The sequence below is a fragment of the Apodemus sylvaticus genome, chromosome 18 (genome assembly GCF_947179515.1).
Source record: "Apodemus sylvaticus chromosome 18, mApoSyl1.1, whole genome shotgun sequence".
NCBI lineage: Eukaryota > Metazoa > Chordata > Mammalia > Rodentia > Muridae > Apodemus > Apodemus sylvaticus.
The window spans coordinates 70,356,206-70,376,676 of record NC_067489.1 but is presented as its reverse complement, the minus strand read 5'-3'; the positions used below and the strand labels follow the sequence as shown (position 1 = coordinate 70,376,676).

The 20,471-nt window shown below is 51.7% G+C and overlaps 1 protein-coding gene and 1 long non-coding RNA gene across 2 annotated transcripts; one reads left to right on the top strand and one right to left on the bottom strand.

The window, feature by feature from the left end:
* Window positions 1-4,387: 4,387 nt before the first annotated feature.
* LOC127668517 (HAUS augmin-like complex subunit 8) lies at window positions 4,388-14,514 on the bottom strand. Its single transcript, XM_052162148.1, has 11 exons — window positions 14,480-14,514; window positions 14,037-14,089; window positions 11,846-11,898; window positions 9,562-9,646; window positions 9,115-9,227; window positions 8,765-8,830; window positions 8,527-8,685; window positions 7,625-7,766; window positions 6,284-6,405; window positions 6,180-6,241; window positions 4,388-4,664 (listed from the first exon to the last, which is right to left on the bottom strand). Exons 1-11 carry the CDS (start codon window positions 14,512-14,514, stop codon window positions 4,484-4,486), a joined length of 1,071 nt encoding a protein of 356 aa, XP_052018108.1. The 3' UTR covers window positions 4,388-4,483.
* Window positions 14,515-14,611: 97 nt separating this feature from the next.
* On the top strand, window positions 14,612-17,240 carry LOC127668763 (uncharacterized). The gene is made up of 2 exons (XR_007974198.1): window positions 14,612-15,931; window positions 16,867-17,240. It is a non-coding gene; the product is annotated as an uncharacterized LOC127668763 (long non-coding RNA).
* The last annotated feature ends 3,231 nt before the right edge of the window (window positions 17,241-20,471 follow it).

Here is a 20,471-nt window from a genome sequence, read left to right as displayed (position 1 = left end):
GGATGTTAGAGCGCCTGAGAGTGGAGGTTTCTCAGGGTGTTTCGGGGCTTGCTGGGGAGTTGGCTCCCAGGATAAGCCAGCCTAGACTGGAAGAAACCTGTGCCACTAGTCAGGCGGGGTTCCTGCCGGCCCCAGTTACTCCCAGTGGTGATTGGACAGACTTTAAGTCCTTCTCACCTCTGCTCCTGCGATCCTGGGCATGTTAGAGTGCCTGGGAGCAGAGATTCCTCTGGGTGTTGCCCCCTTGTAACTCTTTACAGTGTGTATTTATGTTCAAAAATTTGTGATGAATTTTCAGTTGAGAAACAAGTCATCAGCAATGACTGGGAATGGCCTCACAAAGCCTCAATCTTAACTTGGAGTTATGGGCAGCTGCAGGCTACTAAGAGATGGAAAGTTAATCTTATTTGACCATTAGATCATATGCGGATTACTTATTCTCCAGAGGTTGTCAGTAAATGAATAAACATATAGCAGGACATAGTTCACTCAGTAGTTTCAAAAAGGTTTACCAAGGTGGAAAAAAATTGTGCTGATCATATGTTATGGACAAGTGATGATTGTATTGAAATATTGGGGTCGTTTTGATCAAAGGACTTGTATACATGTATGAAACTAAAACAATAAAAATGAGATCTAAAAATAAATAAATAAAGAAAGAAAGAAAGAAAGAAGTCGTTTTATAAAATACAATTTTTTTCCTTTACATTATGGCTTGATGTGCTTGCAACTTGCAACATTTGAAGAGAAACCTGAAATGGTAAAATTTTTAGAAGCAAAGTGTGCAAATGCACAGGCGATGGTAGAGATAAACGGGTACAGTTTCTTCTTTTCTTCAACCTTAGTGCTGTTCTTGAGGGTGACAACTGCTTAAGTCAGGAATACTAAGATGATAGGAAGATGGCGAGAAACTCAGAGACACAAAGTTAGAAAGCTTAGCACATGTGGAGTGGGATCTGGAAAGGAGACTGTTCCAACAACACAACACAAGAACAGCACACACCAGGGATCACTACCTAGTTCAGTAGTTTCTCACCATCAGCCAAGCCAGAGGATAAGCTAGATCAATTGTTGTTTGGCTGCTGTATTTTTGCTTTTGACAATGTTTGTCACTGAATTGAGGGCCATAGGTGTCATTGGCAAGTGTTTTATCATGGATAAACAATGATAGTCCCTAAGTCTGAAATTTTATAACCTATGACCCCAAAGATGATGGCATAATCACAGGTAACAAACAGTGTTTCCTAATGATCTGTTTGAGTTTTGAAATGTCCAACTCAGTAGAAAACTAACTTTTGCTCGAAGATGTTCTCTGACTGTCATAGTCAAGTACCCAGCAACTTTGGTGATTCCGCAGTTCAAGACATTTTTCTTCCACATTTCATACGGAGTTTTCAAAGTGGACATATAAGTAGTTCATTTCTTTCCACAGAGTCTGGTACTTTAGCATTTTAAATCTTGTCCTGAATTCTGTGAATGTTTAGCTCCAAAAAAGAGTATTCTTACAATGTCATATGTCCTTTCCATAGGAAATACATTTGTTTATGCTGAAATTTTCTGTTCAGTTTCATGAAGGTTTACCAAGGTGAAACTTGAAAATTGTGGAAAGACTTGCACAGATCTGCCCAGAAACTGAGCAACATCCCAACACCAGGGAGGCCACCCAGCACTACTCTATGAGCTGCCCCAAGCCTCACACCTCCCGGTACCTCTCCCCTCTCCCTGTCCCCTTTCCCCCCCCCACACCCTGCCCCACCTCCTCTTGCATCCTGACTGCTGTATTCTGACCGTGACTATTCTGTGCTTTGCCCCTGGTCTGATCTCAAGGGCAAACTCTTTCTGGAGTCAGAAGGGATATGTCCTGGTTGTGGAAGGTTGGGCAACAACAATGGCTTCTACAAAGTCAGGAGGAACTGTACTCCACTTCCTTGCACATGGGCCCTGAGCACAGACCTGGGGTGACAGGGCGGTGCACTCATGACTTGGGCCTTAAGGGACCAAAGGTAACAGCTGATAGAGTGGACAGTGAGGAGACAGGTACACAGCCTGGAGTTCGTATGTAAGTCCAGGACAGAGTGGTGGGGACGCTCTAGCACAAGCACACAGGAACACACACACACACACACACACACACACACACACACACACACACAGTCTTCTCTGTTTATTGGAAAGCACTTAATTCATACCAGAACCCCCCAGTCTGCCAGCACCAGACTCTTAGTCAGAACACTCTTTGTGGGAGAACAGAGGGCCTTGTTTGGAGCACATCTCCAGGGCCATCTTGTATTTCTGGTGATGTTGGTCAGCTGTTGGGTCATGATGAACTGGGCACTGATTCTCACTTTGGGGACTGTCCTGGTTTAGTTACTATTGCTGTGATAAACACAAAGACCAAAAGCGACATAGGGAAGAAACATTTTGGGTCATAGTCCATTTGTTATGGGTGCTGGGAACTGGGCCCTGATTCTCTGTTAGAGCATTGAGCCCCCTTAACTCTCCAGCCTTTTGATGAGACAGTTTTACTGTGTAGCCCAGGATGGCCTTGAACCCCCCTGTGCCAGGTGGAGCAGCTGACCCACACTGTCTAGATCTGGATGCCATCTCCAGGACAAGCCTCCATCCACTGCCACCCCTCAGCTGCATTCTGGGGATGGTACTTCGAGCCACACTGTGCAGAGGTTGTGTGGCCTAGGCCAGTTGTTGCAGGTGTCTGAGCCAGCCCTGGAGAGCCCAGGCTAGACGTGAGCAACCTCCTCTGTAGATGCAGCCTGGTCAGCTGTGTGGTTGAGTGACTTGTACAAGCTTTACCGAGGCATCAGATCTAGCAGACTCCCTTCCCTCGTTCTGAAGCCCTCCTGCTGCATCCCGAATGCTGGGATGGAAGGCCTGTACCACCAAGCCTTGCCCAGCATGCAGGATGGTGTAGGAAATCCTAAGAAAGACTGCATATTTGATTCAATCGAATTTGTTTTCTGTCCTTTGGATCAAACATAGGCCTTGCAGAAGCTAGGCAAGCTCTGCCCCCATTCCTTTTTACATTCATGTACGCATGTATTTATCTACTTGGTGTGCATGTGTGACAGCCCAAGTGTGTAGATCTGAGGACAACTTGCAGGAGTCTGTCCTCTCCTCCCACTATGTGTTGTGGGTTTCAGGGACAAAACTCAGGTCATCGGGCATGGCAGCCAGTACCTGTACCTGCTGAGCCACTGTAAGACCCCCCCAAAAACCAAGTGTGCCCCAGCACCCCACGCCTCGGAAGGTGACACCCAAATCACTCGCAAGAAACGGTCTCGATGCAATAACATGAGGATTTCTTTATTCCAGAATTCTGGGTTCCACAGCCGTACACCACGCAGAGTTAGAGGACTGTGGACCCCGAGTGCCGAATTGCGACAGCTTTTATAAGTTTACAACAAAGCCCATGAATCACAAACCAATCATTTCTTAGCATGGAGAGCCCGAGAAATGCGAGCCGATCGATTTGTACCACTCCATAGTTTTTAGGCCAATCAGTTTAAAGGCGCTCAGTGGACCAATTAGTTTCCTATTTTCTTGAATGTCTATAGCTGCGTGAACTCCTGGATAGGGGTAATGGCATAAGCAGTTTACAGAAGCAAGATAAGATTAACTCATTTCCAGTTACATTGTGGGGCCAGGATCACCTATTCAAGGCCTTTTTGCTAGCTCTAAACAAAGGGCGGGCTCTGGACTATGACCTTTTACCTAGTTTCTAACAAAGAGCAGGGTCTGTATAAAGTGTTTGGGGCTCCTTAGAAGGCTGGAGTTAGGCTGTATTTTCTATTCTTTCACCACCTTCCTGGCCATATGTACATCAGTGTCTTCAGACTTTCTCTGCAGACATCTTGACACCTTACTCTGCATGGGAATCCTATGACCACTCCATACATTGAGGGAGGGAGGGAATGAGAAAGAGAAGGAAAGAGAGAGAGGGAGGGAGTAAGAGCGAGAAGAAGGGAGGGAGAGAGGGAGAGGGAGAGGGAGAGAGAGAGAGAGAGAGAGAGAGAGAGAGAGAGAGAGAGAGAGCTTGGTGTGTTCTGTGTGTATGGCTGTGGTACCAGGATGGTTTTACAGGAACAGTTTGAACACAGGTGAAGACAGAATAAGCCAGAGCATGAGAAGGAGCCAGACGATCAGAACACACAGCCAAGGTTAGTGTGAGGCCAAGCAGAGCAATTCCATCAGAAGCAGAAAGAAGCAGAGTCAGTCAGCCTGGAAGATTAGATTGTAGGGAGTCTAGCAGCTTCTACACGGAGGCAGAGGGATAGTTAGAACAGAGAAAATGACTGGTTCCGTCCAAGAGGTATGGCTCCCGGACTCTCATCTCAACCCTTCAACTGAGCAAACACAAGCGACATTTACATTTATTTACATGCTTTTATTTACATTTATTTACATGCAGCAAGCACAGGGTGGGGACCTGGTGTTCACTTGTGGCAGAACAGGCTTCCCGAGGCAATCAAGGGTCAGGCCTGTCATTTATCCTGTCCTGGCCGGGACTGTGGTCCCTGCAGGCATGTGGACTGAAGTACCACTGGCTGCTGGTGATGGTGCCCTCTGCCTCTTCCCAGACTTCCTGGTTTGTCAAAGCTGCCTCCTTACTGGCCCGGGAGGAAAGTTCCACCACCTCACTGACAAGTCTGTGGACAGAAAAAAGAGAAGGGACAATTTTGCCTGTAGGCAAAACTCTAATGGAGCCCTTAGAAAAACAATTTTAATAACTATGCATTTGCGTGTGGTGCACAAACCACACAGCTTGCCTATGGAGGTCAAAGGACAACGTACAGGAGTCTGTTCTCTCCTTCCATGCCAGTCCTGGGGACTGAACTCGACCCCAGGATTTATTAGCTGAGCCATCTCACAATCTTAAGTGTCTCTGAAAGTGAGCAAAAGTTGTAGGGCGGGGCAGAATGCTTGAATTGGCTGCAAGCTTGGTGGGCACGTGTATGTGTCCACATGTGCATGTGTGTGTCCATGTTGCTGGAGACAGATCCAGGATCTTGCACATGCTGAGTAAGGATTCCTGACTCTTGAGTTTTCTCCATTCCCAGCCCTCCCTCTTTTTATTTCTTGAGAAAGCATCCAAGTTCCCCAGGCTGACCTTGAACTGATGATCCTCCTGCCTCAGCCCTCCAAGTAGCTGAGATGGCAGGCCTTTGCTGTCAGGCCTCACAAGCAAGAGTTCTGTATATTGTCTCTCCATAATGCTAGCAGCAGCCAGCCTGGAATGCATGCCTTCACTCTGCCCCAGACTCCTGGGTACCTGGACCTCAGTGGCACGCCTTCCACACCTCAACAGTGAGCAAAGTTTATGTGAGGAGACCTTGTTGGAGCGAACCCAAAAGGTGAGCCTCAGCCCATCGCTACATGGCCATGCCTTCTGTCCATCCAATGGCCACTTGTCCGCATAGACTTTAACGGGCTCTAGGTGACGGAGGGCATGGGCCACGGTGTGGATGTAGGGTGCAGCTGCTCCAATCAGGACACAGATGGAGAAACAGTGTGCTGGCCAGAGAGTGGGAGCAAGCAAAGACCCCGCCTCCCCAGTCCATGTGAGTGATGGCTGACCTACCCGGCAGAACACGGTGGGTGTGGCATGCTTCAGAGACCCTGCAGAGCCCTCTAGGCGTCCACCTCTTTAAATACATTAGCATCGTGAGAGCAAACTGAGCAAGGTTCTTCTGGGGTGGCCAAAATGGCTAGGTGGGTAAAGTTGCTGGCTGCCAATCCTGCCTTCTGACCTCATTTTGATCCCTGGGACCCACACAGTGGAAAGAGAGAACAGACTCTCAAAGCTGTCCTCTGCCCTGACATCATGTATGTGCCCAAAGACCAATGTCTGTCTGTCTGCCTGCCTGCCTCTCTCTCTGTGTCACACACACACACACACACACACACACACACACACACAGGTGTAGGCATGCAGACAAAATTCCAACCTACAATAACTGGGTGTGATGTTGTATGCCTGGTGTTACAGAACTCTGCAAGCTGAGGCAGGAGGTTTGCTATTAGTTCAAAGCCAGACAGAACTGGCCTTCAACTGAGATATCAGCTGGGTGGGGGTCCATCCCCAGCGCCCCAACAGAAAAGATAGGAGAGGCTGGAGGAGCACAATAAAGGGAGTACGGGGAGGTTAGAGAGGGAGGCCACACCTGCTCAGCTCCAGGTCTTTCTCAGTGACCAAGGCCTTCAGTTCCTTCAGCAGATAATCCAGCTGTGCACTGGCTCCAGGCTCCTGTGCGCTGGCTCCCTGCACCTGTGCGCTGGCTCCCTGCACCTGTGTGCTGGCTCCCTGCACCTGTGCACTGGTATCTGGGGAGCAGATGCTCAGATCACCCAGGAGCTGCACAGTGGTCCTCAGGGCTGGCTCCAGATCATCTGTGGAGACACGGGTCATTAGAGCAGGCCTCTGCTCCCTAAAGCAACATCTGTTTGTGTTGGGTTGGGGTTGGGGTTGGCGGTAGAGTTGGCTCTTCTCTCACATTCCAGAAATAAAGGGCAATGGGAGAGAGGCGGTTCAGCAGAGATCTCACTTGTCCCTGGCAAGTGTGAGTGCCAAGGGCACAGACTGGGGCTGGGGTGCACAGGACACACTGCACAGACAGCTTCCCAGGATGGCTCCCTGTTGGCCAAGGGAGCTGAGGCCAGCTGCCTTCCTGTTCTCCTCCTCTGTTCTTCCATTGGACCCTGTCCTTCCTGGCCTCCTGGTACAAAGTACCAAGTTTCTGGCACTGCACCAGCTGTGGGAGGTGTTGATGCTCTGACAGCCATTAGTGCCCCAGGCCCAGGCCTGCACCACCGTGCAACCAAGCACAGGCCAGAGGGTAAAATCCCCATTCCCCGCACGCGTCTGCGGTACGTGCACCTGCTGCCTGTCTTCGCCTCAGCAGTCAGTGCAGATCCAGTGATGGGCACGGCAAGTCAGCTCTGGGGAGTTTATTTAGGGAGGACGTCTGCGTGTTCCAGGTCAACACTGTGCCCTTTTTCAGAGCCTGGCTCTCACTTCATAGCTCAGGATAACCTGGATCTCACAGCCTCCCAAGTGTCGAAACGATATCTGTAGGCCACTGTACCTTTCACGGGTTGTTGTGTAGCCCAGGCTGGACTCTAACTACGGAGCTCTAGTGATCCCCTCCTGCCTCAGTCCCCGAGAGCTGGGGTTACAGACATACAACTGTGCCCAGTCCCACTCTGCTACTTCTAGGAGAAACTTGAGGGTCCTTCGCTTCAGGTGTCCTTAGGGGTCCTGAGAGCAGCCACTAGACATGAGGGTAAGAGCGGTACACAGAGTGAACCTTCCCCCGAGGTGGGCTGCTCCAGACAACCACCGAAGTGCATGGAGCACTGGCCAACCACTGACCTCCTCGCCAACACCCACCCCAGTGCTAGGGCCCAGGCCTCAGGACCAGTTCAGGAACCCCGCCCGTCCCCACAGTGCCACCCGGCTGTGAGGTCAGCAGCCTGGGGACAGAATCTCTCAGTTGCCCATGTCCTACCCACACTGGTGAGAACATGGGTTCCAAGACCACGCAGAGCTGAGGCACATAGGATGTCACATGCGGGCCCTGGGGCTCCTTCCTGCCATGGAGATGCCTACCTAGGAGCCCCTGCCCACTTCCTTCCGTGTGGACCGCCTGCACGGGAAGCTCATGTCGCGTGGTGTCCAGGGCTCTGCCCAGGGTCTTGTACTCCTCTTTGAAGCGCTCTAACACAGGCTGAAGAGGGCTCAGCACTTCAATCTGCCGGTGGGAGCAGACAGTGTAAGACATGCTGAGCTCACCCACACGGAAAGGAACTCTCTGTGGGACGGGATAGGCCTTGCATAAGCTAAGCCCTGCTCTGGCACTGCATGTCTCCAGCCTCACCGACCAGCCTGTCCAGCCACCAGGATCCACTCTGACCTGGCCTGGATGGGACACAGTCACTGTGTTAAGCACCAGGGTGGGATGGCAGCTGATTTTCCTGCCACCAGAGCTGGCAGGTGCCAAAGATTCCTCTGCACAGCATGTGGCAGACAGGTGTCCACACACAGTATGTACTAGCTGGTTTTGTGTGTCAAGTTGACATCAGAAAGGAAGGAGCCTCAGCTGAGGAAATGCCTCCACAAGATCCAGCTGTAAAGCATTTTCTCAACTACTGATGGAGGAAGGCCCAGCCCATGGTGGGTGGTGCCATCCCGGGGCTGGTGGTCCTGGGTTCTATAAGAAAGCAGGCTGAGCAAGCCATGGGGAGCAAGCCAGTAAGCAGGACTCCTTCATGGCCTCTATATCAGAACTCCCGCCTCCAGGTTCCTGCCCTGTGTGAGTTCCTGTCCTGACCACCTTCAGTGATAAACAGTGATATGGAAGTGTAAGCCAGAAAGACCCTTTCCTTTCAAACTTCCTACAGCACCATGCTGACACCAGGAGCCTGAGCAGAGCGGTCAAAGAGCAATTGGTGACACCCTGATTCTCCCTCCCTCGTGTGCCCGGGGTGCTTCGGGAGCATGCTCAAATCCACCTGGGCATCAAGGGCAGCGGCCAGCTCCTGCTGTTTCTGTCGGAGAAGCAGCTGGCGCCGCAGCTCCAGTGCCTGCCTCTGCAGCCTCTCCTTCTCACGGAGCATGGCTGCCAAGTCTTTCTCTGCCTTCTCCTCCAGCAGAGCCAGGTTGTTCTCCATCTACGGGCACAAGACAGACTCAGGTGGGGTGGGGAGAGGACAGAACACACGGGTGCTCATGAGGCTGAGCTCTGCTCACCTTCACAGACAGCAGGGTCATCAGCAGCGTCTGTGACTCCATCATGTCCATGGTCTCCTGCAGATCCTGCGGGGGTCCAGCTCTTCAGTTCCCAGTGGATCTGGCTCTACCCATGGCAGAACCCCCACTTCTGTGTACTTTATAGGTTCAAATAGAACATGTCTGCTCAGCTGAGATGGAGCCACACTCTCATCTTGCCTGACATACAATTATGGGTGTCCCTGTTCACTGTGTGGGCGCACAGATCCGAGCAAGGACCCATGGGCACCATAACCCAGGAGGGCCAGTTGCTTCTGTCCCTGGAGCCCTGGGTGCAGGGAGTCAGACCTTCTCTCTGTCCCCATGCTCACCCGTCTCTTCTTTCGAAGTGTCCTTTTTTTGTCACAGCTGACAAAGGATGTGGACTTAGCTTTGTCTGTCATGTCGCTGTCTGGCCTGGAAGCCTTCCTGGACAAGACTTTGTCTGAAATAAAGACCATGTCATTTATTTTAAAATAAATCACTTGGTGTTTGAAGAGGTAACCCATGCTAGCCTAAAACTCAATCCTCCTGCCCCAGCACTGCCTGGGACCTGTGGCTGACACCCCACCTGGGACCTACACCTGCTGCTGCCACTCAACCTTGCTGGGGATCAGACCTGCACGGCAAGCTGGGAGCACACTGGGACTCACAATCCCAGGCTTGGTGTACATGAAAGGTGCATGCTGCTCTCGCAGAGTGCATCAAACAGCAACAGGGCTATCCAAGGGTGGGGAGCATCCTTGCAAGCTTCGCCCTAAAGTAAAGAACCCACTTACCATCGATGGCAGAAAGATCTATGTCTGGTATATTCATGCCATGCCCTTCCAGCATGGTGGGCTGCAGGTTGGCTGCTACAGAAACCTGTTATGGGAACAGAGAGTTAGGAGGTCCAGCCATCTTCCCTTTGATGTTCTTCCCAGAGGGACTCTTAAGAGTTCTGTGTATACAGGGCACACATTTTGTTAAGCAATCACATGCATAGGACACAGGAAACTAATAGCACATCTGCTGACCCTCCTTCAGCACCTAGGCCTCTCTTGAGGCCTGTGCTGTGCCGAGGCCTGGAGGCCCACTTCCTGTAATGTTCCCAGGATGACTGTACATATTACTACACTGCCATAAGTCTCCAAAGCTTACAACCAACCAACAGGACCACCACAAGGAACGGTTCTATGTTGACAGTTACCACAGATCAGCAAGAAGAAGCGTGGTGGGGTGGTGCTGTGGTTCACACCCTTCTCCTTCATCACTAGGGCAGGTGACCTCTGAAGACAAGGAGGCAGCAGCATGGGACAAGAAAACTAAAACCCACTTCTTGCAGAAAGCACCCAAGCATATTCTACTGGAGTAGAGAAGTTTGCCACGAATGAGGCTCACTCCGGGCATCCATCAGCAATGGCCCTGGCTTTCTGGGCCAGCCTCAGAGCCCGCAGTCTCCAGCCAGGCCCTCAAGGGGACAAAGAGCATCAACCATGAAGAACAGAGCATAAACTCTGCTTCTCGCCCGCCTGACAGCCTGGCGTGTGTCTGCCCTGCCATGCTCACGCTGGCACTCGTGCTGGATATTGAAGTATTGAGAGCTGGTGGTTCATTAGACCCTGTCACAAAATAAGAATACTGGTATTTCACTCTGGCATCCACATGTGCATGCATGGTTGCACAAGCTGGCGAGTCACATTCACACACACATGCACACACACACACCTGGTCAAAAGTTTGCAGCAGAAGGATCTCTGCAACTCTAAGCCTGTCTGGCCTAATCTGTGAGCCACAGGTGTGTGAGTTTGTTGGCAGACAAGGTGGAGAATGACTGAGGACGGCTGCTGGTGTTCATTTCTGGCCTGCAGGTGAACGCACACAGACACGTGTACACACACACACACAGGCCGAGCACCTCTCATCCAAAACCTGAAATCTGAAAAAACTAAATTTTAGATCCCGGCATTCCCCTGCCCTACACCTTCACTCAGGACGTGGACACGAGGCCCTCCAAGAATCCCCAACCAGTGAGAGAATGCCCCACTTGCCCAGCCCTTCTGACATCCATTCTGCCCCAGGAGAAAACAGCAGGTGTTACCATGACAACACAGATACTCAAGACTCCAGCCAGATGCATTAGAAGGCTCAGCAGCAGGGTTCTTGACCCAAAACATCATACGTGAACACACGGGGGCGCTGTGGCTAAGCCTTCCAGATATCTTCAGCAACAGCTTAAATGGACCAGGGATAACTATCTATCTTTGGGAATCTGCCTGTAGGGTGATGTGAGAATCCCTTCCCTCAGGCGTGGTCTCCAGACACTGTCCCAGGAACCCTCGAAACCCCACCACTGTTCTCAGGGCACAGTCCAGGCAGGGGCTGAACATAAACATTCTGATTATAACCTGAGCTTGACAGATACTCTGGAACCTGGAGGCCAGAGGCCCAAAGGCCTGCACTGCAGGGGTGAGGCGTCACTGCAGGGGTGAGCACACACTGCAGGGGTCACTGCAGTGATGACCACGAGGCCGACTGGGCTCCTCAGGGCCCTCCGTGACCTGAATGTGCTTCCCTTCCAGGTGAGCACCGCAGCTTGCAGGTGCTGGAGGACTGTGGAGCAGCAGGAAGAACTGCTAGCCTTGTTATCCATATTGTCTGAAAATATCGCACAGGACATTCCCCAAGTGAGCACCACCTAAGGAGGACCTTTCACAGCATTCTGGGTAGGAAAGCAAAATGTCCCATGGCAATTGTGCCTGTGATCCACACCAAGGGCCTGCTGTCCGAGCCTGCCCTTAGGAACTGCCTGGTTTATCCAGGGGAAGGTCCTGAAAAACAGGCTTGACAAAATAGAGGCCCCAAAGCAAGAGGGGCAAGGAAGAGGTGCAGAGGCCGTAAGACCATGGAGACTGACGGATGCTGACGCTACACTCGCCAGACTCATCACTGTGTCTAAGCCCGGATGTCACAGAGACATCTGGCAAAGGCCCCAAAGGCGTCCTCCAGGATCGGACAGTGGCCGCACACGTGCCCTCCACCCCATCCACTCACAGTGGCTCTAGGAGGAAAGGACTTCATTACCTTTTTTGCTTTCTTGTCATATTGCAGGTAGCGCGACTCTACCACTCTTCCTCCTGCAGGGGACACAGTGTTTGTCATAGAATATGAATACTGTAGCAGGAAGACCCGGAGCGTGACCAGGACCCTACAATGGAGAGAAGGACTGGCCCTTCATGCTCAATGACAGGAAAATCAGCCAGCCTTCTGTTCCTGCAGACTGGCTCCTTCAGCCTTCCAGGTATGCACAGGGCAGCTGCTGCATGCAGCAACCATCACAGGCTACTCGGTGTTTACGAGACATTTATAGAAGGCCTCTTGCATGCAGGTCCTCGGACTAGGAACAAGCATCAGGGCATCAAGTAGGATCAAATACGGAAACATTCTAGAAAGTGAAAGCCAGGTGCCAGTGGCACGGCTCACTGGCTAGAGGGCTTGTCACCTAGCCTGATGACTTCAGTTCCATGCATAGGACCAAGATGGAAGGAGAGAAATTCCTCCCCAGCCTATCTGCTGACCTCAGTCCTGTGCACCGTGGCAGCCCCATCCCCCTTCAGGTAAATAAGTGTAAGTTTTTAAAAAGGTTGCAGGAGAAATGGCTCATTCCTCGTTGCTCCTGTGAGGCCCAGAGTTTAGTTCCCAGCAGCCACCTGGAGGATCACAACCAACCGCAGCGTCAGTTCGAGGGCATTCAACGGGCTCTCGAAGACTCACCACCATCTGTGACATCAGTTCTAGGGGATCCAGTGACCTCTCTAGTCCCAGAGCAGCTCCACAGGAGCTCATAGGCGCCTCTCACCCACCAGTTAACAAACCAAAACAACAAAACATCCACGCCTTCTTGGATCCTCCCTGCCCTGGGGAGTCTGTTCTGTGCTTCAAACTCTTGGCCTTGTTTTTCCTGCCTTCTTATTCTTTATATCAGCAGAGATAAAAGACCCATTCCTGGAACCCTAGAGGACAAGGCCATGATGTCCCTGCCGTGTTGGCAGGAATTTGGGGATCTCTCCCAGGATCCAGCCGAGGTGTGTGACACTGGGAGTCTCCTTGACGACTGTGTCACCCTGAGGACAAGGCAGTATCAATAAAACCAGGCAGCATGCAAACATACCGAGGTTATAAACAAGGCCACCAGGCTGGGGCCACTAAGTGACAGGGTGAGACTTTGGCATGGTGAGGGCCCAAGTTCCATCCCTGCCATCTTAATAAACAAGCAAACCAACATCTGCCGGGATGAAGCTCAGTGGTTAGGCACTTGCCTAGGATATGCGAGGTCCTGGGCTCCATCCCTAGGACTACACCCCATCCCCTACCCCAAACTCGCCAGGTCCAGGGATCACTGTCAACCCCGAGGGCTTGAGTTTGACCCTCAGGCCCTCTACGGTACAAGAAGAGAAAAAAACACTCCCAACTTGTGCTAGACCCCCACATGTATGCCATGCACGCTCCCCCATGCCCTACTGCCCAGAGTATAATTAAGAAAAGCAAGAGTGAGGGGTTGAAGAGCACCCCTGCCCTGGCAGGAGACCTGAGTTTGCTTCCCAGCACCCACACCCACCCAGCTCAGCAGGTGTCAGGGTGGAACTGGATATGGGGCCCTGTGCCACCAGCACCTTCCAGAGTCAGGACTGCAGCTTCTGCAGAGGAATGCAGGCCTGGCCTCCAGACCTGCACCTTCAAAGCCTGTCTTGAGAGCCTGATGCCATCCATGGAAGACTCCGACTCTCCAGAGGACCACTGCAGTCAAATGACACCTCAGCGACGAAAACTACCAGTTCGCTAAGGCAAGCCACTGAGCAAAGAAAGCTTCAGACTTGTATCTGTGTCCTCCTCTGTCCCCCCAATAACTCGACCCTTTCATGAACTAGATGGCAATACACTGAGGAAGGAGGATCAGGACTTTAGTGGCCATGAAATTGGGCTCAATGAGTCTGTCTGTCTGTCTGTCTGTCTGTCTCTCTGTGTCTGTCTGTCTGAAATCCAGCCAGCAAGAAATTCAGCATGTCAGGTCCTTGCAGCCAAGCTCACTGACCCCACGTGGAAGGACAAAGTGACTCCCGTGGTTTGTCCTCCACCTTCAACAGTCACGCTATGGCGAGCACAGCACTCCAATGAGATGAAGACACGCGGAATAACCAAGTTAAACAAACATTAATGGAGACAGACAGACAGACAGACAGACAGCTGCTTCCTGAAAGGACCCGGCAGCCCTCACCTTGCGCTCTCCTTCCCTTTGTCTTGGGCACAGCACCAGCAACTGCAGGCTTCCTGCAGGAGAGAGGAGAGAGAATTGCTGCTCATGCAGCTGGAGAGCTGTGCAGACACCAGAGCTGCCTGCCTCCTTCTCACAGTGGGAGCTGGGCCCTAGGTGAGGGCTGCTCCCAGGACAGGCTCCACAGGAAGATGCCACATTTCTCACACCTTCGAGGAAGTCAGAACAGTGGCTGAGGGCTTCCCTCCCTCAGATGCCTCTGTGTGACTCAGAGCCTCTTAGGAAGCAAAATATATGGTTAACAGATGCTATGATGCAGGAATTTCTCAGTGGCTCTGGTTATCATTTCTCTCTCTTGAAGACCTGCCTTCCTCACTGCTCAGCCTCATTGGCTTCTGGGACATTTCCTGGCTCTGTGGACCATGAACTGCTCAACCCCATCCTACAGCCCCCTCTTCACCGAGAATTCTGAGCCTTCCATCGCTGAGGCCACTCTCTGACTACCAGTGAGATGAGAATCTGCCTCCTCCCCCTCCTCCTCCCAACCCCCCACGCCCTCACACACACACACACACACACACACACAGGTGTCCAGGAACCCTCAGAAGCCAGACTCTGCAATGCCCATTGTCCCTTGGATCTCTTCCTCTACTCCTTTGTTAAATCATTCCACTATTTTTCAAAAATATTTTTTTCATTGTTTAGTTTTTGAGCCAGGGCCTCTCTGTGTAGCCCTGGCTGTTCTAGAACTCTCTCTGTAGACCAGGCTGACCTGGAAACCAGATATCTGCCTGCCTCTGCCTCTTGAGCACTGGGATTAATGGTGTGTGCCAGCATGTTCAATTAAAAATTAGCTAGTGGCCAGGCATGGCAGCCCATGCCTTTAGTTCCAGCAATTGGGAGGCAAAGATGGGTGGTTCTTTGTGAGTTCGAGGCCAGCCTGGTCCACATGGGAAGCTCCAGGACAGCCAGGGCGACAAAGTAAGACCTTGTCTCAACTGACAAAAATTTAAAAAATACATATTTTGTTGTTGCTGTTGCTGTTGCTGCTGCTGAGTTAGGGTCTTAGGGAGGCCAGCCAGGCTGTCCTTGAACTCTGCACCCCTCCACTCTCACGCAGGCAGGCACCCACAGGCAGGCTTCGCTCTTCGCTGAGCACGTGTGGGCGCCACTAGTGTCAACCATCCCAGGTGTTACTCTCAAGGAATTATTTTGTAACTCCCGAATCTTTATCATGTCACAAAATTCCTTTCAGGAAATAAGGAAACCTGAATTCCAAGGAACAATCGGAGCTACAATATTTACTCTTAACACAGATGCATCCCATGCTGCCACAGCTGGAGGGGGCAATCCCACGACTCAGGAGGGATTGGAGGATTCGGAATTCAAGCTTATGTTTTTATTTCATTGTGTTCAAAGTGAGTTTGGGCTACAAGACACCCTGTCTCAAAACTATGCCAGAAAATGCCTAACACAAAGCAGAGGAGTTTGAGTGGGTGTGAAAGCCAGGCGCTCTGAGGCCAAGCCACCTGCTGCCAGCATAACCCCGATTCTGGGCTGCACCTAGGACCCCAGCTCACGGACGCGCTCACAGAACAGAAGCCTTTCAGTCTGGGAGGGATTCGGGCAGTCACTCTTAAGATGTTTTCCAGCTCGACTGCCTGTCAGCCCAGGATCTGGTCTTGGTCAAGCCGCAAGCACCCCTAAATTCCGCCCAGCTGCGCTCCGGACTCACCCTGTGCCCCGCTCTGAAGAATCGGCCATTGTCCTGCAGGAGTAGCTTCAAGAAGTCGGGCACCCCTCTGAGTGTGCTAAATACTATTGGAGAGGGGCGTGGCTTCCTTGGCACCCGCCCTTCTCAGGTGTAGAACACTTGGCAAAGGGAAAGACAATCCAGGGTGAGTATTCCCACAGGTCATCAGGAGGGGCGTGACCTCGAGGCGCCCCGCCCACTCGGCGCTTCGGAAGGACTGTCACACAACCCGGAGTTGTGTGACAGTCACTTCTGTTGAAGCTGCTTCTCTGCCTCTGAGCGGTGTGTTCTGGGGACATGCCATGCTCTATAATGGGCAGTGCTGTGCATTGTGGAACCTGAGTATCCCAGCCTTCGCCGGTGAAGAGCCATTGACACCCATACGTTCTGGGGTGATGTTGTCCCCTGAGGACAGAGTCAGCCCAGGGGCAGCAACTGATGCTCATGAGAGACATTCTGTCTACACCACCTGCCCATGCTGACCCTAGGGCCTGGGCTTCCTTGGTGACGTGAGTGCTGAGCCCCCATGTAGATGGATTTCCAGGGGGTTGGGTGGTGACTGTCACCAAAGGTATCCGCAAGGGCAGGTCATACTGTACTGGTTCCCACGTTAGAATCCTTCTCACAGGTCACAGAGGCCGTGCTTGGTCCTAAATGTGGAGCCAGGGCCCTGTGGACTTTTGAGGAGACTGGTTCAGAAGTGTTGGCTTCATGCCATTTTATTGGTGTCATTGTTTGGGTTTTTATTTTTACTCTTGAGACCAAACCTGGCGCCCCCACGTGCTGGGCAAGGGCTCTGCTACAGCAGTAGATCATCCCTAAATGTAAACTCCTAAGTTCTCCCAAACCTGGAACTTTCTGAGTTACTCACATGGTGCCATGTTTGGAAGATTCCTCCCATGGAGTCTTCGATTCTCTTTGCCATTCAAAGAGAGACAGTGGAAACTGTTGGAAAGTGTCTCCCTGGGGCTGTGATGGTGGGAGGGCTGACCAGTGGACCGCAGGGCTCATGTGCGAGCCCTTTGGTTTCTACTTGAGTGAAATCTTCACCATGACTTCTTTTTTCTTCTTGAAACACAGGTTGGCCTGGAACTTATAGTCTTCAGTCCCCCTGACTCAGTTTCCCATGCCTGGGATCACAGGCATACATTACTGTGCCCATCTCCTTGTAGAGAGTCTTATTGGGGTGCCATGCCACCTGGCAGGAACGTGACATCAACCAAGGTGAAGTTCCTCTCCCAGTCTTTAAGTGGGAACTCCTGTGTCAGCCATAATCCCCTCCACCTAGGGTGGAGCGCTCAGACCAAGGTGAAGCCCATTGTTCTTCAAAGACCTGAAGTTTCCCAAGAAACACTAGCTACCTGCGGAGCAACTGAACTGATTCTGCTGAGAAGCTTCCAGTCTTTCCCCCCTGCCTATATATATTGGGAGTTCATTAAACTTTGAGACCTTGAGCCGGGTGGTGGAGGCACATGCCTTTAATCCCAGCACTTGGGAGGCAGAGGCAGATAGATTTCTGAGTTTGAGGCCAGCCTGGTCTATAGAGTGAGTTCTAGGACAGCCAGGGCTACACAGAGAAACCCTGCCTCAGAAAAAAAAACAAAAACAACAAAAAACAAAAACAAAAACAAAAAACAAAAAACAAAACCACCCCCCCCACACCAAAAAACAAAACAAAACTTTGAGACCTTGACTAGCAGGTGTTCCTGTCCAGGTAATCTGTTTGATGTAACTGCGGGCAATTACATCTCCTGTTTTGTAAGTGTTCTAAAAGCCAAAAGGATCCAAACTCTAAAATGCTGTGGTTCCAGGCATTTCCACGGGGGATTCTTGACCTGTGGGGGTCCAGGTCAGTATTTCTTTTTTAAAAATTTCTTATTTGTATGGAAGTACACTGTAGCTATCTTCAGACACACCAGAAAAGGGCATCGGATCCCATTACAGATGGCAGTGAGCCACCATGTAGTTGCTGGGAATTGAACTCACGACCCCTGGAAGAGCAGTCAGTGCTCTTAACCTCTGAGCCATCTCTCCAGTTCCAGGCCAGTATTTTTTGAGTGGCTGCTTCATTCCCATAGCAGCCTATGTAAGATAGTCCCATGGTGTGACGTCACTGGGTGGGTGGGTAGATTCTCACAGGAGAGCTGACTCAGGCTGTACTGTTAGGCTGGAGAAACCCACTAGATCCCTGGTAATCCTACCACCCTGGGGCCTTAGATGGTTCCAACCACAGGGCCTCATTCTGTTCTTTCCTCCTAGGCTATAAATCAACTGCTCTTGAAGGCAGATTAGGATACCCAGTCACTCTGAGGCAGGAGGATTAGGTCCCTAAGGTCACTCTGGGCTCCACAGGAAGACCCTGTTTCAATAGTAAAAGGTCGGTGTGAGCGCTTTCCTGTCTTTTCTGAGGCCTTGCTGCTTGAGTTAGAGTAGCTGTCTCACCAACTCTAAGGAGAAGGAAGGATGTTGGTACCTTCCATGGTGAGGCCTAGTGACAGATGGTCTATGGAAATTCTAGAAAGGTCTACAGCTGTGTATGTCCTGTGCATGGGACCTGCCTGCTTCCTGGTGTCCTTTGCCTTTATTTTGCAGCCCATGGGGCACCTGGAAATGTTCCAGAACCTGGCTGCACACAGGGCTGTCCCCTGACTCCCACATGCAGCCAGAGCCTGCCTGCTTGTCATAGGTCTGGTAGAGCCACTGTAAGCTCCCCTGACACCTGCAGAGTCTACTACCTGGGACCCTGCAACCCCCAGACCCCCATCTGTGCCCACAATGTCCCATTATGGCACTGAGACAGTCTAAGCTCTTTCCTACATTTATGGGGCCTCAGAATCTGACCATTCCTGCTTTAGCTCCTCTCATACCAAACTGGAAGCCCTGTTCCCAAACTAACCCCAGGTGGCCTGTGGCCCTGCCCTCAGGTGGCCCCTGCCCCCATGATCCCTCTGTGCCTCGGTCCCTGCAGCTGTGCCCAGCTCTGGATGCTTCCCCACCTCCCTGTCCCAAACGCCCATGTTGACTTGCGGGTTTCTGGGTCTCCCCACTCTCAGGTGCTTGGGACAGGTTCTTTCTTTGCTGTATGGATGGTTGTCCTGACCCTGGAGGACCTTGCTTCAAGTAGTGGCAGACAAAAATGGTGCTGATCATGTCAGTCCTGTCCAGGCTGTCTGTGAGACTGTGGCAGTGTGCCTTTGTTTTGGCTGAGTGTCATTTACCTCCCTCGTGGCCATATGGTAACCGCGTAGCAGACCCTGAGGTGGGGTCCTTTGTTTGGAAAGAAGGATGTGGGGGACACAGACCCGTCATCCTAGCATTGAGGAAAAGGACCTAGGAAGATGAAGGCATTCTAGACCATCCTGGGCTACAGAAACTCTGCCTCAAAGAAGACAGGTAGAGCAGGGCTGGGATTCAGTTGGTGAAAGGCTTTTCTAGTGTACATAGAACCCTGAGCTCTATCTCAGCACCACATAAGCCCGCTTTAACATTTAGGCAGGAAGAAAGTCTGGGCCTTGAAGGTTAGCCTCAGCTGCATGGTGAGTTGGGGCCCAGCCTGAGCTACATGAGACCTTTTTGAGAAAGAGACAGACAAACAGATGCTAGCATGGGGACACGTGCGGGTAGACCCCAGGCCGGGAGAGCTGCCCTGAAAGATGGGTGTCACATGATAGGGCGGCCTAGCTCCTGCTTGGAGGGGTGCAGTCTCCAGGGAACCAGATCCCTCAGCCGGCGAGAGTGGCCTCAGGAAGGAAGAATGGCCTGTTCGGAGCCAGCCTGGGGAGGCAGGAGGCCAGCAGCACGCAGGGCTTGCTGTCAGCACCCCAGCACCACTGCGTGTAGTTCAGCCCGCGTCTCCTCTTGGGCACCTAGAGGCAGAGCTGGGTTGTTTGAAGTGGCCACAGCCAGCTGTCTTAAAACAGCAGGAATGGGATTTTCTGGCTCTGGAGGCCTGAAGCCCCAAATCCTGGAGACTACAGTCTTGAGAGGCTCCAGGGGACTCCATCCTGCCTCCTCCGGATCTGGAACTTGGGCGGCCTTTGGTTCAGGTCTCATCCCAGCAGTCTCCATGTCTGTGTATTCTGCATTATGGCCTTATTTGACACAGGGTCTTGATGAGTAGCCCTGCTGTCCTGAACTGCTAGACACTCCTGCCTTAGCATCTCCAGTGTGCGGTCAGTCTTGGGAAACTATTTGCCCTGTGTGTTTGAGGTCCTGGATCAAGTGCTGTAAACACAGGAGTGTGCCTCCATTCAAGCCGCCTTGTGTCCTCTAAGAGTGCCAGACATTGATGCACTTAGGGCTCCTTCTGCCTTCCTGTGACGACATCTGCTGAACCCCGGCTTCTGTCTCTTCCCAAGTAACTTCACACTCCAGTGTGAAGTGGCAGCCTGACGGATGGCACCGTGCTGCTTGCTTACACTGAGGATTCTGGCTGGAAGTTATATACCTTGCCTTCCCTCTGAAGCCTGTGGCCCTTGGGCATCCTGGGATGTGCCTCTCAGCAGTGTCTGAGCCAACTAGTAACCTCCAGTTCTCCTGGTATTCCCTGTTAGACTGTAGCTGGAGTCCAGTCAACCTGTGATACATCCTAGGACCACCTATACTTTTTTTTTCTTTGCAGTGTGTTTGGACACCAGGCCCTTCTGAGCAGAGGCAAGTGCTGTAGCCCTAGGCCACACCCCCAC